Below are 18,038 nucleotides of genomic sequence, written 5' to 3' on the forward strand. Positions count from 1 at the left end.
TCAGCCACAGTATAATATACAATCACTCTCCTCCCTCAGCCACAGTATAATATACAATCACTCTCCTCCCTCAGTCACAGTATAATAATATAGTCATTCTCCTCTCTCAGCCACAGTATAATATAGTCAGTCTCCTCCCTCAGTCACAGTATAATATACAATCACTCTCCTCCCTCAGTCACAGTATAATAATATAGTCATTCTCCTCTCTCAGCCACAGTATAATATACAGTCACTCTCCTCCCTCAGCCACAGTATAATATACACTCCCCTCCCTCAGCCACAGTATAATATAGTCACTCTCCTCCCTCAGTCACAGTATAATATACATTCACTCTCCTCTCAGCCACAGTATAATAATATACAGTCACTCTCCCCCCACAGCATCAGTATAATATAGTCACTCTTCTCCCTCAGCCACAGTATAATATAGTCACTCTCCTCTCAGCCACAGTATAATAATATACAGTCACTCTCCTCCCTCAGCCACAGTATAATATAGTCAGTCTCCTCCCTCAGTCACAGTATAATATACAATCACTCTCCTCCCTCAGTCACAGTATAATATACAGTCACTCTCCTCCCTCAGCCACAGTAAAATATACAGTCACTCTCCTCCCTCAGTCACAGTATAATATACACTCCCCTCCCTCAGCCACAGTATAATATAGTCACTCTCCTCCCTCAGTCACAGTATAATATAGTCACTCTCCTCTCAGCCACAGTATAATATACAGTCACTCTCCCCCCACAGCATCAGTATAATATAGTCACTCTTCTCCCTCAGCCACAGTATAATATAGTCACTCTCCTCTCAGCCACAGTATAATAATATACAGTCACTCTCCTCCCTCAGCCACAGTATAATATAGTCAGTCTCCTCCCTCAGTCACAGTATAATATACAATCACTCTCCTCCCTCAGTCACAGTATAATATACAGTCACTCTCCTCCCTCAGTCACAGTATAATATAGTCACTCTCCTCTCAGCCACAGTATAATATACAGTCACTCTCCTCCCTCAGCCACAGTATAATATAGTCAGTCTCCTCCCTCAGTCACAGTATAATATACAATCACTCTCCTCCCTCAGTCACAGTATAATATACAGTCACTCTCCTCCCTCAGCCACAGTATAATATACAGTCACTCTCCTCCCTCAGCCACAGTATAATATACAGTCACTCTCCTCCCTCAGCCACAGTATAATATACACTCCCCTCCCTCAGCCACAGTATAATATAGTCACTCTCCTCCCTCAGTCACAGTATAATATAGTCACTCTCCTCTCAGCCACAGTATAATAATATACAGTCACTCTCCCCCCACAGCATCAGTATAATATAGTCACTCTCCTCTCAGCCACAGTATAATAATATACAGTCACTCTCCTCCCTCAGCCACAGTATAATATACAATCACTCTCCTCCCTCAGTCACAGTATAATATACAGTCACTCTCCTCCCTCAGTCACAGTATAATATAGTCATTCTCCTCTCTCAGCCACAGTATAATATACAATCACTCTCCTCTCAGCCACAGTATAATATAGTCAGTCTCCTCCCTCAGTCACAGTATAATATACAGTCACTCTCCCCCCACAGCATCAGTATAATATAGTCACTCTCCTCTCAGCCACAGTATAATAATATAGTCATTCTCCTCTCTCAGCCACAGTATAATATACAGTCACTCTCCTCCCTCAGCCACAGTATAATATACACTCCCCTCCCTCAGCCACAGTATAATATAGTCACTCTCCTCCCTCAGTCACAGTATAATATACATTCACTCTCCTCTCAGCCACAGTATAATAATATACAGTCACTCTCCCCCCACAGCATCAGTATAATATAGTCACTCTTCTCCCTCAGCCACAGTATAATATAGTCACTCTCCTCTCAGCCACAGTATAATAATATACAGTCACTCTCCTCCCTCAGCCACAGTATAATATAGTCAGTCTCCTCCCTCAGTCACAGTATAATATACAATCACTCTCCTCCCTCAGTCACAGTATAATATACAGTCACTCTCCTCCCTCAGCCACAGTATAATATACAGTCACTCTCCTCCCTCAGTCACAGTATAATATACACTCCCCTCCCTCAGCCACAGTATAATATAGTCACTCTCCTCCCTCAGTCACAGTATAATATAGTCACTCTCCTCTCAGCCACAGTATAATATACAGTCACTCTCCCCCCACAGCATCAGTATAATATAGTCACTCTTCTCCCTCAGCCACAGTATAATATAGTCACTCTCCTCTCAGCCACAGTATAATAATATACAGTCACTCTCCTCCCTCAGCCACAGTATAATATAGTCAGTCTCCTCCCTCAGTCACAGTATAATATACAATCACTCTCCTCCCTCAGTCACAGTATAATATACAGTCACTCTCCTCCCTCAGTCACAGTATAATATAGTCACTCTCCTCTCAGCCACAGTATAATATACAGTCACTCTCCTCCCTCAGCCACAGTATAATATAGTCAGTCTCCTCCCTCAGTCACAGTATAATATACAATCACTCTCCTCCCTCAGTCACAGTATAATATACAGTCACTCTCCTCCCTCAGCCACAGTATAATATACAGTCACTCTCCTCCCTCAGCCACAGTATAATATACAGTCACTCTCCTCCCTCAGCCACAGTATAATATACACTCCCCTCCCTCAGCCACAGTATAATATAGTCACTCTCCTCCCTCAGTCACAGTATAATATAGTCACTCTCCTCTCAGCCACAGTATAATAATATACAGTCACTCTCCCCCCACAGCATCAGTATAATATAGTCACTCTCCTCTCAGCCACAGTATAATAATATACAGTCACTCTCCTCCCTCAGCCACAGTATAATATACAATCACTCTCCTCCCTCAGTCACAGTATAATATACAGTCACTCTCCTCCCTCAGTCACAGTATAATATACAGTCACTCTCCTCCCTCAGTCACAGTATAATATACAGTCACTCTCCTCCCTCAGTCACAGTATAATATACAGTCATTCTCCTCTCTCAGCCACAGTATAATATACAGTCACTCTCCTCCCTCAGCCACAGTATAATATACAGTCACTCTCCTCCCTCAGCCACAGTATAATATACAGTCACTCTCCTCCCTCAGCCACAGTATAATATACACTCCCCTCCCTCAGCCACAGTATAATATAGTCACTCTCCTCCCTCAGTCACAGTATAATATAGTCACTCTCCTCTCAGCCACAGTATAATAATATACAGTCACTCTCCCCCCACAGCATCAGTATAATATAGTCACTCTCCTCTCAGCCACAGTATAATAATATACAGTCACTCTCCTCCCTCAGCCACAGTATAATATACAATCACTCTCCTCCCTCAGTCACAGTATAATATACAGTCACTCTCCTCCCTCAGTCACAGTATAATATACAGTCACTCTCCTCCCTCAGTCACAGTATAATATACAGTCACTCTCCTCCCTCAGTCACAGTATAATATACAGTCATTCTCCTCTCTCAGCCACAGTATAATATACAATCACTCTCCTCTCAGCCACAGTATAATATAGTCAGTCTCCTCCCTCAGTCACAGTATAATATACAGTCACTCTCCCCCCACAGCATCAGTATAATATAGTCACTCTCCTCTCAGCCACAGTATAATAATATACAGTCACTCTCCTCCCTCAGCCACAGTATAATATACAATCACTCTCCTCCCTCAGTCACAGTATAATATACAGTCACTCTCCTCCCTCAGCCACAGTATAATATACAATCACTCTCCTCCCTCAGTCACAGTATAATATACAGTCACTCTCCTCCCTCAGTCACAGTATAATATAGTCATTCTCCTCTCTCAGCCACAGTATAATATACAATCACTCTCCTCTCAGCCACAGTATAATATAGTCAGTCTCCTCCCTCAGTCACAGTATAATATACAGTCACTCTCCCCCCACAGCATCAGTATAATATAGTCACTCTCCTCTCAGCCACAGTATAATAATATACAGTCACTCTCCTCCCTCAGTCACAGTATATACAGTCTCTCTCTCTCTCTCTCCTCCCCTCACGCCGGACATTTCCCGCCTCCTCCCCCATCTCTCTCTCTCCTGTCATGGTCCCCGCGGTGCCCTGGAAGCTGTGCGGGATGGCCGCCATAGCCGTCACGGTGGGCCTGGAGGGGCTGTTCCGGTTCCTGAGACGGCGGCGGCCGGTGCGGGAGGTGCTCTTCTTCCCGGTCCCCGTCACCTGCACGGAGCAGCTGCTGAGCCCCGGGATGCGCTGCCCCTGCCCGCTGCCACACACCGACGGCGCCCTGGCCCGCTTCATGAGGCGGCTCCTCGGGGCCCAGCGCACCCTGGAGCTCTGCGTCTTCACCCTTTCCAGCCCCCCGCTGGCCCGGGCAGTGCTGCTGCTGCACCGCAGGGGGGTCCGAGTCAGAGTCATCACCGACAGCGATTACATGGCGGCGGCCGGCTCCCAGATCGGGGTCCTGCGCCAGGCCGGTGAGGAGCGATCTGCTGTCATTGCGGGGGCTAGAGGGTCAGCACGGGGGGTGAGGGGGTACGGAGCTGAGCTCTGAGTTGGGGGTGTGTGATAGAGATGAACATCGAATTTTGTTGTCTTAACCATCGATGTTTTTGTTGTGATGGTAGTATTTATTACCATGCGATGGTGGCCGCCTATGATTGGTGTGGAAGTGATGGCCTTTTCATGTTAAAATACAGCTGAGCTCAGCAGTTTAACATCAAAAAGTGCGGCAGCTGGCGATCGTGCCTTCGCAAACATGTTTTTGTAGCGCGTGCACGAACCATCGCAATGTTTTTCATATATAAGGCCGGGTACATACTAGAACGATATCGTACACAATTTGTCATATTGGAGCGAGGTATCATCTGGTGTGCACGCTCCCGCGGGTCGCATGCTATGTCTTCGGCTTGGCCGTGATGCACAGCCATTTAGCCTATATCGTATGTGGCGCTGTATAGTGTAATGGAGGATGGAACAAGGGTATTGTTCAGTCGTTCATTACATCGGTCAGTGTGTACCGGCAATCTCCGCTGGTACGGGGCGAAGGGTAATCGTCCTGTCCATCGGCACGGTTGCCGGTCTCTTATATGTGTACCCGGCCTAATACTTTTGATGTGATGGTTGGTTACCATTGGAAAAAAAAGGTTTCAATGGTGGAAGCCCCGATATGAAATGATGTCTATCCCTAGGTGTGATCAGGGTTGTTGGTGGTGGGGTGATCTGAAAGGGTTGGTTGGGAGGTGGCTGTTTTGGGGCAGAGTCAGTGGGAAGGGGAATGATCTACTGAAGGTACCTGGGAGGACTTCTTGCTCTACAACTGAGGATAGTGAGCAGTTCTTGAGTCTAGGGGCTTATAGGGTCTAAAGCTGATTTAGGGATGGGGTATCAGGGGGGTAGGGATGTTTGTTTAGTGTTGGGGAGCCAGTATGAGAGGCATCTCAGGCAGTGATGTGCGGTGAGGTACTGGTTAGTATCAGCCAGATTTACACACACATAGTATATGGACCCGAAAGAGATACATTAAATCCACCATTCAATTGGCGGGTTGCATACATTCCCCTGTATCTCAACATAATTTACAGCATAAGAATACTCAAAGTCAACAGCACAATAACTAGAAATACATTCACCTGTATCTGAACAACTCAGGATTATTTTTTGCAATAAGTGGTTATACTCATGTAAGAATCTCATTTATTCCAGGTAAGACCTAACAGTAAGGGTACAATGATAAGTTGGTAGGATGTGTAGTACGATTCCCCTTGAAAATCTTCATACGATGTGGTCAAATTCTGTCCGATTGATCGTTACGATCTTCCAATACGATGCATAGAAGTGTATTAAAATTGTACTCCACATCGTAGATCTTACTGTTTTGCAGTAAGATCTACGATCCAACTAGACGAGTTCGGGGACACACATCGGCATGGTATGCACACTGAAATAACACACGATGTGCACGATTGATCGAAATCGAGCACTTTGTGTAAAAAATCGCACCGTGTATGGGCTGCATAAAACATATCTAAATATGTTGTCCAGGGCTTCAGGTTCCCTAATAGCGGGTGCGGTGCTATTAAGTTAACGGAAGACCTGGACATCACAATAGCCACTTGGTGAGGAGTGCTAGTGTATTGAATGTATTAAACTATACACTCACTTGTTGCCTGCCTGCTTGGGCCCTGCAGACTGACACTCTCCCAGTCATAGAGAACAGCAGTGACAGTGACAGCCGGATACAGTCACTGACAGTGCTGGATCTGATGCCCAATCACATCTGTCTCACTGACAGGGGCGTGCTTTGATGTGTGCTGAAAGCACGTCTTTGTAAATGAGGCACTTGTACAGTATAGGTGCCGCCTCTCCTGTTTTTTTTTTCAATGGGCTTTTGCTGCCAGCGGCTCGGCCCCCTGCTTCATCTCTTTTACTATTGTCAAGGGGGGGCTGACATTTGACTCCACTGTAAAAATGATTAGAATAATATAAAGCAGATACTTATGACACTGTATATGTGTCATAAATATCTTCTTTGTATTATTTTAATGATGACAGGGGAGGCCTCTCATTCTGATTCCCTGGGCTTTGAGTTGGGGTGTCTTAAGCTCAGTCGGAGCGGTTAATGGGTTGGAGCTGAGTTTAGGGGGTTCTGGGGCGGGTGTGGTGGAGTTGAGTACTGAGTCTAGCATTGGGGGACAGGATCCAACTGGGTCTAGTGTTGGCCTTTTTCAGAAGCTTAGCTGGAGTGGAGTTGGAGAGAGTCAGCATGCCTGGAGCGGAGTTGGGGAATCCACTGGATCTGGAACTGAGTTGGTGGTAATTGGGTCGACATCTGAGTTTGGGTAGATGGGGTCCAGAGCGGAGTATGTGAAGCATGGACATCTTGGGGATCAGGTAGTCTAGGATAACTCTGGACGTAGATGCTTAGTTTGTGTTAGGACATCGCAGTTGCCAAAGACCCATTTAGGGACACCCTCTGGTCTTAAAGACGTTAGAAATGTCCTTACTACACTACTTTAAAAACTTGTTGCATGGTCATCACTTTCTTTAGTGAGCCCTGTTATCGGTGTTGGTTAATCTATGCCCAGCTCTGACTTAGCACCCAGGTGTATTTGCCCGTTCTGTGAATGAATGAGCTTTCCTTTGTTTCCCAGGTGTTGAGGTTCGTCACAATCAAGCCTCCGGATTCATGCATCACAAGTTTGTAGTAATAGACAAGGAACTTGTCATCACCGGCTCCATGAATTGGACAATGCAGGCCATCCAGACAAACAGAGAGAACCTTCTCATCACAGATGATAGTGTGTGCGTAAGTGCGTACTCGGGGGAGTTTGAGCAGCTCTGGGAAGAGTATGATCCTGCTACCTACGAGTTCTTCCCAGAGAAGGAGAAGAAGTAAACCTCCAACCTCCCAGTGCTTTACTCATTCTACATGGGACCTGTTCACAGGAAGAGGAACTTAAGGAGCCTTATTGTAACCGTTTTCTTTTTAAGTGAATTTCTATTACCTTCAAACAGACCAACACAAAGGACATGCCAGCATATAACACATTGTATCTCAGACCAGACATCGGTAATAGACCATTGGATCTATTTTTCTATGTTCAACTATTATTTAGTATTCGTTTATACTAATTATATGTTGTATTTTAAGGTAAAGCCAACGTTTTATTGCCTGCAGTCTCCACGTGCCCCTTTCTGTTTCCAGCAATGCCGGTTTGTCACCTGTAGTAGAAATGGATGGGGCGGACAGAAGAGCCGGGTTGTTTAATCTCAAACACATTGGAAGTTATACTGAGCAGCACATGCACCTAAAAACCAATCCTAGTCTACAATAATATTTAGACCTTTACCCATGTGCATGGTGTGCACTCACACCTGTCCTAGCTGTAGCCTAGGACGTAGGGTCTTTCTCAACCTGGTCCCAGCTGTGTACTTGTGGACCAGGATCTCCTGTGGCCTTGCTCCGCCTATGAACGGCTGCTGCTGCTGCCTTAGCAGGTCACCAACACTGCACTGTTGATACTACGTGGAATGTGTAGCCAACCCTGTGTTGTAGTGAAAGTAGCAGCCCCACTCAAAGTGAAGGCCCTTTCCAGAACATAGCGTATATCATTGTCCCCAGTGATCAGCAGACAGGCTTCTTTCTCCGCCACTAAACTGGAATCAGGGCTGGCACTGCCTACATAAAACTAGGGATGGCCATCAATGTGGTTACCATCAATGGTGATATAGCAAGTGACCATCGATGGTTACCAACAAAGAAATGTATGACCATCGAAGATTTCACTAACCTACAGGCACCCCTGTTATTTGACTGACTGGCACATGGGCCAATCAGAACCTGGGGCCGGAGCTAAGCTGCGTGTGCCAGCACTTTGTTAAAAAAAAAAAAAAAAAAACATTTGGTTTTGCTGTCCCATTGATGGAGGGAAGCATTCGACATTGGCCATAAACCATCGATGATTATGAATCATCGATGGCCATCCCTACATAAAACAACAAATAAAGAAGCAGACCTGATTTTCAGATTCCTTTAAATAAATATGAGGGGGTGCACATCTGATGTGGAAGTGCTATATAGTACACACCCATTATCAAGACCCAGCACATTCTTAGGCCTTTTACAGGTTCATTCATCTCATGCTAGGACTTGGGCGCACATCCACTAGGCAATATTAAAGTGTGATTGAATGATTACGACTAATCGTTCAGTGTAGGAACTGCAGGGGATGGGGGAACGACGGTGTGATTACGAAGTTGTAATCGTACTGTCTTTCCCTAGTGGATGTGCGGCATTAAACCACAGGTTCTCAAACTCGATCCTCAGGACCCCAAACAGTGCATGTTTTCCAGGTCTCACAGAATTATAAGTGAAATAATTAGGTCCACCTGTGGATCTTTTAAAATGTGTAATTGAGTAATAAATACACCTGTGCACTTGCTCCAAGCTCTGGAAAATGTGACCTGTGTGGGTTCCTGAGGACCAAGTTTGAGAACCACTGACAAACTGTTTTGGGTTTGTGTGTAATGGGTGAGGCTATATCAGTCATATTCTGTTTTGAAGCTGGTACTGATCATACATTGTTACACTTGCCACCCCGTCCCTTGTGTCTGGCCAGCATAACAATGTTAATGGTTATTGATGCCTAAAGGAACTGCGTTATCCACGCACTAACTCATTTCATGATGGGGATAGGGGGTGATGACCACTTATACCCCTTTTCCACCTAAATTCCGGGTCTGACCCGGAGTTGGAACAAAGTTCCTATCCGGATCAGACCCGGAATTTTGCCGGCGCCAACTCGGGATATTCCCGAGTCAGCGCCGCTCACACCGCAGTCGGGTCTGCATAGATCCGGCTTTTGCGGAGTGAAAGTGGTCGCTTGGATTTGACGTCATCTCCAAGCGCCACTGAAGCCGGACCAAGCGGCCGGCTAGCAGTGCACTCCAGGTCATCATGACCCGGAGTGCGCTGTTCTCACAGCAGGGTTTCACGGGCTACGCCCGTGTTAAACCCTGCTAGTTACCTGGGTTGGATTGCCAGGTCACTCGACCAGGCGATCCAACTCTCTCCCCTTTTACACCAGGGAGCTGCCCGGGTTAACCCTTCAAAAACCCAGGTTTTAGCCCCGGTGTAAAAGAGGTATAATACAACCAGCGGATATGAGACCTTGTAAATCTGGTGTGTCCAACCTTTCACCTTCCCTGGGCCACATTAGAAGATGAAAACTTGGTTTCGGCCGCACATAAAATAACAGTAACGTAGTAGTAGTCCCCCCCCCCTTGTAGTGCCCCCAGTAGTAGTAGTCCCCCCCCTTGTAGTGCCCCCATAGTAATCCACCAACCTGGTAGTGCCCCCATAGTAATCCACCCCCCTGGTAGTGCCACCATAGAAATCTCCCCCCCCCTGGTAGTGCCCCCATAGTAATCCCCCCGCTTGGTAGTGCCCCCATAGTAATCCCCCCGCTTGGTAGTGCCCCCATAGTAATCCCCCCCCTTGGTAGTGCCCCCATAGTAATCCCCCCATAGTAATCTACCCCTGTTGGTAGTGCCCCCACAGTAATCCCCCCCTTGGTATTGCCCCCATAGTAATCCCCCCCCTTGGTATTGCCCCCATAGTAATCCCCCCCCCTAGTAGAGAGAGACTTAATAAAAAAAAAAACACACTTACCTGAAACTCCCGATCCTGGTCCCGACGCTTCCACCGGCTCCTCTGGCCGCTTTGCATTATGGGAGAGACGTCGTCATGACGACCGCTCTCCCATTACCCACTGCGGGAGTCGGAAGATGGCTCCCGCAGTGGGAGCAGCGGCAGCCGCTGAGAGTCTGACAGACTCTCAGCGGCTGCTGATTACAGCAAACACAAAGCTGCCGGCTCCGGCGGCTGTGTGTTTGTGCTGTGTAGCGCTGACCGGACTCCGTCCGGTCAGCGCTACACACGCGGTGCAGTCTGTGTCACAGTGACACAGACTGCACCGGCCCGCATGACGCTGCGGCCCGGGGGGCACATGGCACCCTGCCCCCCGGCCCAGCCCGCCACTGGTGATTACGCTGGCGGCACAGTGAATGAAGGAGAGCGTGGGGGCGTGGTCTGGGGGCGCCGGGACTACAGTGAGCAATCCCGGAACAGCGGGACATCGTGAATGTCCCGCTGAATCCGCACACTTGAGAGGTATGCGGGCCGCATTATGAGCCGACCTGGGCCGCGGGTTGGACAAGCCTGTTGTAAATGGTGTAGGAATATGTACCTCAGGCTTGGCCAAGCATCTTATATTGCCAAAATGTAAAGCTGTTTAAAATATGTAAAACCTATTGATGGGTCTGATTTAAAAACAAAACAAAAAGTAGTTGTCGATTTTATATGACAACTATCAGACAAGTCACAAATATTATGCAAATGCAGTTTGTCCTAATTTATGTTAATATTCTTTATTGTCCTGTGTAGAAAGAGATTGCCAATGTGCATTCAATGTATACAACTTGTCTCACTGAGCTGGCCCATTCTATTTTGGTAGTTGGAGCTATACATTAATATCCCCACAACGTAAGACAGGGCAGGAGATGCAGTCATAGTGAAAATGCAATTACTTTAGGTGAAATGCGTTAGTTTTGCCGGTAGTGAGGACTTTAACAAAGATGAAAAGAGTATGAAGTTGTAACTAAAATAGTTTTTAGTGTCCTGATTTCTAAGGTACCCAAATTTATTTATTTATTAACAGTTTCTTATATAGCGCAGCATATTCCGTTGCGCTTTACAATTGGAACATTAATAGAACAAAACTGGGTAATAGACAGATATATAGGTAAGAGGGCCCTGCTCGCAAGCTTACAATCTATAGGGAAATAGGCATTGATACACAAGGATAGGTGTTATATATTGCATTTTGGTCCAGCCAGAATGCAGAGTTTCTTGGTTGGCTGCATGATCCAGTCACACAGGAATTTCGACCAAATGTCAGGAGGATGTGAGAGAAAGACAAATAGGGGTATTCAATATGGATGCGATAACATCGTTTTTTGCATTAATATCACTGGTTTTAGTTTTACACTGTATTCAATTTCAAAGACTTATCGCAGTTTTGAAAAGTCTTTGATAAAAAACGGTGATAACTTTTCACCATTGAATAGGTGTCGAAAAAAAGTGCAGAATTGGGGTTTAGGGGTGCAGGCTTAAAAAAAATAGCCTGCACCCCTGGGATTGACATTTAAAAAAGAACTGTGTCAAAAAAAGTTTAAAAAAAAAATAGGACACCCCAAAAAATTAATTTAAAAATTGGGGTGCAAAAAAAAAATGGGGAAAAATTGTTAAACAATAGGCAAATAGGTTCAGGGCTATTCTGCATGTATGCGGCAGGTGTTTTGAAGAATAGAATTATAGCGGCAGGTGCACAAATGCAGAATTTTTTAAAACTTACTTTAGGGACACCAAAATATGCTAGTACCCATTTTCATGTACCCCAAATTTGATGGAACCACTTAAAAAAACGGAAAAAAAATAACCTAAGTGCTCTTCTGCATCACTTCTTCAATGTCGGGAAAAAAACACCTGCTGCGGCTATTTAAAGCCCCGACTTTCAATTAAAGGCTAAAACGGGGGTACCCATAGTGTTCCCCCATGTTTTTACAACTGTAGGGGGGTCTTACAATTATTTTAAGGAAAAATTTGTAACTTTACGCAAATCCAACTTCGGAGTTTCCCGTTTTCGTTAATTTGATATTGAATATGGGGATAAGCAGGAGCACGCACCATACCTTTACGCAGAAAAAAACTCTGATATGAAACATTAACTTCGCCAGGGAAGTTAACCTTTCATATTGAATACCCCTCAAAGTGTGAGATTGTGTGTGGACTGTAAAAGGGGATGTAATTAGATATGGAAGCTATGAAGGTTATGTGGTCAGTTCTGGAATCTGATAAGCTTGTCTGAAGAGGTGAGTTTTCAGGGAACGCTTGAAGGATTGAAGACTAGAGGTAAGTCTTATTGTGCATGGTAAGGCATTCCATAGAGTGGGTGCAGCCCGAAGAAAGTCCTGTAACCGTGAATGGGAGCAAGTAATGCATGGTGATGAGAGACGCAGATCTTGTGCTGAGCCGAGAGGTCGGGTTGGGAGATATTTTGAGATGAGTGAAGAGATGTATGTTGGTGTAATTTGGTTAATGGCCTTATGTGTAAGTAACAGTATTTTGTATTGAATACGGTAGAAAACCGGCAACCAATGGAGGGACTGACAGAGCGGGGCAGCAGACGATGAACGTTTGGCAAGGAAGATAAGCCTCGCAGCAACTTAATTCATAATGGATAATAGTCTCCTTACTGGTCTTCCCAAAAACAATAGTCAATGCTGGAAATAAATATAATGTATAATATTTTATATATATGTTATGGGGTGGTTTAATGAACAGTTTTTAGCCACTAGTCTTATGGAGTTGATCTCATCAGCTTCATAAGATTTAGTATTATTTAATGTGATTACCACTTGTACTTTTACAGTCTGCTGGGCCAGAGATGGTTAATTACACAGTTGCAAGGCTAAAATCATACACCATGCACTTCTCAATGGGCCAGTAATTATAAGGTCTCATCCATGGCGCAGCCTGCCTAAAGGCACGTATCCACTTGCCGATATAAATGGCCAATTGAATGATTACAACATAGTTATCATTCATTAATCGTGCAGTGGATATGCTGGCAACAACCAGCTCGAACATGACAGTCAACCTGATGATATTGTCAGGTTGAGCATGTTCGCAGATGGAGGGTTCCTACACTGAACGACATATCGTTCAATTTACTGTGCAGTGCCCACACTGTACAATATTCTAATCGTTCAGTCCTTTGTTGTCAGCAAGTGGATATGCGCCTTTACAGATACTACTGCTGTCTGGAAGAGCACGGGCAGCCTGACACTGAGACTAACATTACACTACAGCAGCAGTCTCCACGATTTCCTTCCATCACGCTGTTTTTTTAATGTGATGTGAGCAAGTCCTGGAAAGACAGTCATCTGATGAGCCCTTAGTAATGGCACTATCTACGGATGGGTCTAAAAGGAGACAACATGGAGCTGTTGTAATTATCTTTTCATATGTCCGACCGAAGTATAGTGGGTGAAGTACTAATTAAAATGTTTTTTAATAGGGTCAAGTGGAGGCCCACCGCTGGGATAGCCCTTCTGTAATTGATGCAGTTATTAACATAAAAAAAACCTAATTAAAACTGACCCCTAATCTGTAAATTAAAAATTTGGAACTGCAGAAGTAAATTCCGATCGGTGAGTATTTAAAAACAAATGCGCATTTGCACTTTTCAATGCTCTCTTCTGCGCTTCCTAATTAGTATTGTGGGGTTCAGTATGGATGGGCTAATCGCGGATCTATGAATATATTGTATGCCAAACCTGCTCTTTTAAAGTATGTTGTCTTGTCTTAGAGTGAGTGAAAGGAGTGTGATTGTATGTGTGCTGTGAGATGTATATAAAGGAACCAGATCTTGAAATGGTCAACCAAAGACTGCACCACTCTTCTGCTATTAGAGGCTTGTCCTGTCTTTTGAGAGGTGTGATCCCTGGGTTGAGACATTCACTGATCTCCTTGCTCTCATAGTAGCTGTAAAAAGTGACACCTAGCGCCTAAACACGGCAAAAGTGTTTAGGAGTGCAGAGAAAGGTGCCCATTGATTCGGGATAGGGTCCTTCACGTTTCCTCGTTGGTACCCTTAGGGGCGCCTGGGGCTGGAGGGATGTACATGTTATTCATCTGTGTAGCATGCCAGAAGGATTAGAACAATGGGTCACAATCTGTGGGAGTGTTATAGTTTGTACCTAATGCTAACACTAATTGTCCATTCTGTGGGAATCAAGTGCCCGGGCCAGGGGAATCCTGTGATCAACAAGGCTTAACCAAATCACCTCATTATCCATCACCACTACACTTATCACCAGTTACACCACCAGCTCCTCCACTGCCTTATGCAGGAGGAAATTTCAGCCCCATTCTCATACAAGGGGGGGCAGGTACCTTAATGCCTTGGATGTTTAATAAAAACAGACAGACACAGGACACAGGGGTGTAAGAAGCCACAGGCAATAATGATGAACCTTGTGGCTGTGACCACTGTGGGGGTGAACAGATGTATTTTCAGAAAGGGACAAGTCCACCCCCATACCAAAACACATCTGTAGAGGCTTATCCTGTAACTACACAGGATGTGTTTGAACCAAATCCCCAGAATGCAGCAGTTATGATAAGAGTAAGAACCCAAATTCAGTATAGACCCTAGACAGACTAGAGATAATAGGAAAGTATCTCCAGAAGAAGCAAAAAGGAAAGGGTTATGTTTCTTCTGTCACAAAGCAGGGCACATGAAAAGGGATTGTCAGAAATATAAGGAATGGGCAGAGAAAAGGGAGCAATTTGGAGTAAGGGTTCAAACAGCACATAGCCCATAAGAAATAGGCTGTCCAGTGTCAGGTCCCCCACAATCCATTATTAATACCTCAGGTTCCAAGGGAATAATACAATTGACACTACCTGGGGGGGAAACAAATTGACTGTATAATAGACACTGGCGCAAGCCGTACCATTTTAAGGGCAGAAGATGTTCCCAGAAATATGTAACAAATCAGACAATTCCTGGAACAGGACTAACAGGACATATCGTATCCTTACATGTTAGTAAGCCCATAAAAGTTGCAGTGGGGTCAGAAAAAAATAAAATAAAAATTAAAGTCCCTGTAGAATTCCTGACCGCCACATCCTGTCCAGTTAATTTGTTAGGAGCAGATATTCTTAATGAATTACAAGCTACCATTGAGTACAGGGATGGTAATGTAATACTGAAAGGAAGTACAGGGCAGGATCTTCAATGTCAGCTAGCAGCAGCAATATATTTGCTGCAACACCAGACACAGATAGAAGTGATGATCCCTGACTGGCTTTCAGAAGTCCCTAAAAAAATTATGGTCTAAAGGTAAAACAGATGTGGGATTACTGGATGTACAACCTGTTACACTCGCCCTAAAACCAGGTGTAGTGCCAGTAAAGATTAAATAATACCCATTGACCAGAGATCAGGGAAAGGCCCTACAGCAGTAGATTGCTGCATATCAGAAAACAGGGGTTATAAGAGAATGTAGGTCCCCATGGAGCACCCCTTTATTTCTGGTAAAAAGGAAGGTGGGGGCAGATGGTAAATAGGAATACCGGATGGTGCATGATCTAAGAGAGGTAAACAAATGGTTGGTGGTGGACGTACCTATAGTGCCTAATCCACTCACCTTATTAAATCAAATGCCAGCAACAGCAACTCATTTCACAGTAATAGACTTGGCTAATTTATTTATTTCTTTTTTTTCTGTACCTCTTACATCAGAGTGTCAGCTTTATTTAGCTTTTACAAGTATGGGCAAACAGTATTGATGGACTAGATAACCCTAAGGAGGGGCAACCTCTCCATCTGCATTACAGAGGCAATGTCCATCATGCTGCAAGGGTGGAGACCACAGTTTGAGACCACCCAGTTGTTGCAGTATGTAGATGATTTGCTCCTATGTGCAGATATAGAGGGACAATGTCAAATTGAAACCAAATCATTACTTATATTTCTGTGTGAACAACATTGCAGAGTGTCAAAAGAAAAATTGCAAACAGCTCAAGCACAAGTTACCTTTTTAGGACATTGTATTTTTCAAAGTACAAGACATTTGACACAAGATAGGATATCAGCTATACAGAAAGTGCCAGAGCCCACTACCACCAGGCAACTCAGAGCATTTCTAGTTCTAATAGAGTATTGATGGAATGGATTACCAACGCATCCCTCATAATGCAGCCCCTCTATGATGCGTTAACAGATACAAAAGACAAAACAGTAATATTAACATCAGAACAGAAGAAAGCTTTTATGCAGATAAAAACTGCAGTTACCCAAGCACCAGCACTAGGATTACCCAGATATGACAGGCCTTTTATGCTATTCGGTCATGAAACACAAGGACATGCTCAAGGGGTATTAGTGCAGGAACATGGGGGTAAACAACGGCCCCTTGCACATTATTCATTGCAGCTTGATAGTATAATCAAAGGAGCACCCTCTTGTATAAGAGCAGTTGCAGCTATGCTTAAAGACAAGGCAGCAGATTTAGTGCTGGACCACTCATTGATCATACAGGTTCCCCACTCAGTAACAGAAATACTTAAGCAGGCTGGAACTAAGCATCTTTCTGCAGCCAGGTTAACTAAGTATAAGGTAGCCCTACTAAGCCCTACCAATGTGACCATTAAGAGGTGGACAGTATTGAATCCTGCTATGTTGTTTCCAACACAGGATTCAAAAGGGGAATAGTGAGGGAGGCATACATACACCTGTTGATAACATACCATACCAGGTAATGGCAATAAGGAACACAACAGTGAGAATGATGAGGGGGATAATGTACAGCAAATACAGTCTTGAACTTATGAAAATGAAGGAACTAGAAAATGTAACAGATGTTCCCTTATCTAATTCAGACTGGGAATTGTTTGTAGATGGCTTTAGATATTATCATGAAGGGTCCCCGAGAACAGGGTATGCAGTCACCACCTTAGATGAGGTATTGATTCAGCAACAACTCCCACCTTCCTGCTCAGCACAGGAAGCAGAGTTGAGGGCACTCACTGAGGCATGTATAATGGCTGAAAATCAGACAGCAAACATTTACATTGACTCCAGGTATGCCTGGGGTGTGGCCCATGATTTCGGGCCTATTTAGAAGAGTAGGGATTTTATGGGCTTGGCTGGTAAAACCATTAAGCATGCTGAGCTCATTAGATTGTTGTTTGCAGCCTTACAGCTTCCAAGTAAGAGTAGCCATTCTAAAGGTGCAAGCACACACCAAGGAGAAAATAGCTGAGGCCAAGGGGAATGCCAAAGCAGATGCTGTGGCTAAGTAAACTGCCCTGTTACCTATCCCAGCCCTCTATGGTATAGAAACAGACACAAAGAAAGACCCCTTGGACATACAGGCTTTACACCAGTATCAAGAACAAGCCATAGAAGACGAAAAGAGAGGCTGGGAGAAAGAGGGAGCCACCTGTGTTAATATGCATCGGGCTAAAGCCACCAGGTGGTGCCTCCCAAGGGCCTTATATCCCCTGATGACCCAGCTGGCCCACGGTCCAGTGCATAATTCAAAGGAGGCCATGGTAAACACGGTGCTCCAGCACTGGATAGCACCAGGCTTTAATGCAGCAGCTACATCATACGTAGCATCATGCCAGGTGTGTGGGAAACACAATCCAGGAGAGACAGTAAATGTACCACAAAGACATACACCAAAGCCACATTATACCTGTTTCAGAGACTGCAGATAGACTATATTCAGTTGCCTAGGGTGGGGACTTATGAGTACGCCCTCGTTTGTACAGACCTCTTCTCTAACTGGCCAGTGGGCATGTAGATACTAAATGGTACCCTCAAACTAAAGATACAAAAGATTATGGCACAGGCAGGCAAGACATGGGTGGA

The 18,038-nt window shown here is 44.8% G+C and overlaps 1 protein-coding gene across 1 annotated transcript; it reads left to right on the forward strand.

Moving 5' to 3' along the window:
* Positions 1 to 4,024: 4,024 nt before the first annotated feature.
* Positions 4,025 to 9,156, forward strand: PLD6 (phospholipase D family member 6). Its single transcript, XM_088448079.1, has 2 exons — positions 4,025 to 4,505; positions 7,182 to 9,156. Exons 1-2 carry the CDS (start codon positions 4,115 to 4,117, stop codon positions 7,424 to 7,426), a joined length of 636 nt encoding a protein of 211 aa, XP_088304205.1. The 5' UTR covers positions 4,025 to 4,114; the 3' UTR covers positions 7,427 to 9,156.
* Positions 9,157 to 18,038: the final 8,882 nt, after the last annotated feature.

This window comes from Taudactylus pleione, unplaced genomic scaffold (assembly GCF_031769625.1).
Source record: "Taudactylus pleione unplaced genomic scaffold, aTauple2 ptg000451l, whole genome shotgun sequence".
In the NCBI taxonomy this organism is placed as follows: Eukaryota; Metazoa; Chordata; class Amphibia; order Anura; family Myobatrachidae; genus Taudactylus; species Taudactylus pleione.

Coding starts and splice junctions, on each gene's coding strand:
- PLD6 (XM_088448079.1), top strand. CDS start 4,115: ATGGTCCCCGCGGTGCCCTGGAAGCTGTGCGGGATGGCCGCCATAGCC. Junction 4,506..7,181: donor CGGGGTCCTGCGCCAGGCCG/GTGAGGAGCGAT, acceptor TTTGTTTCCCAG/GTGTTGAGGTTCGTCACAAT.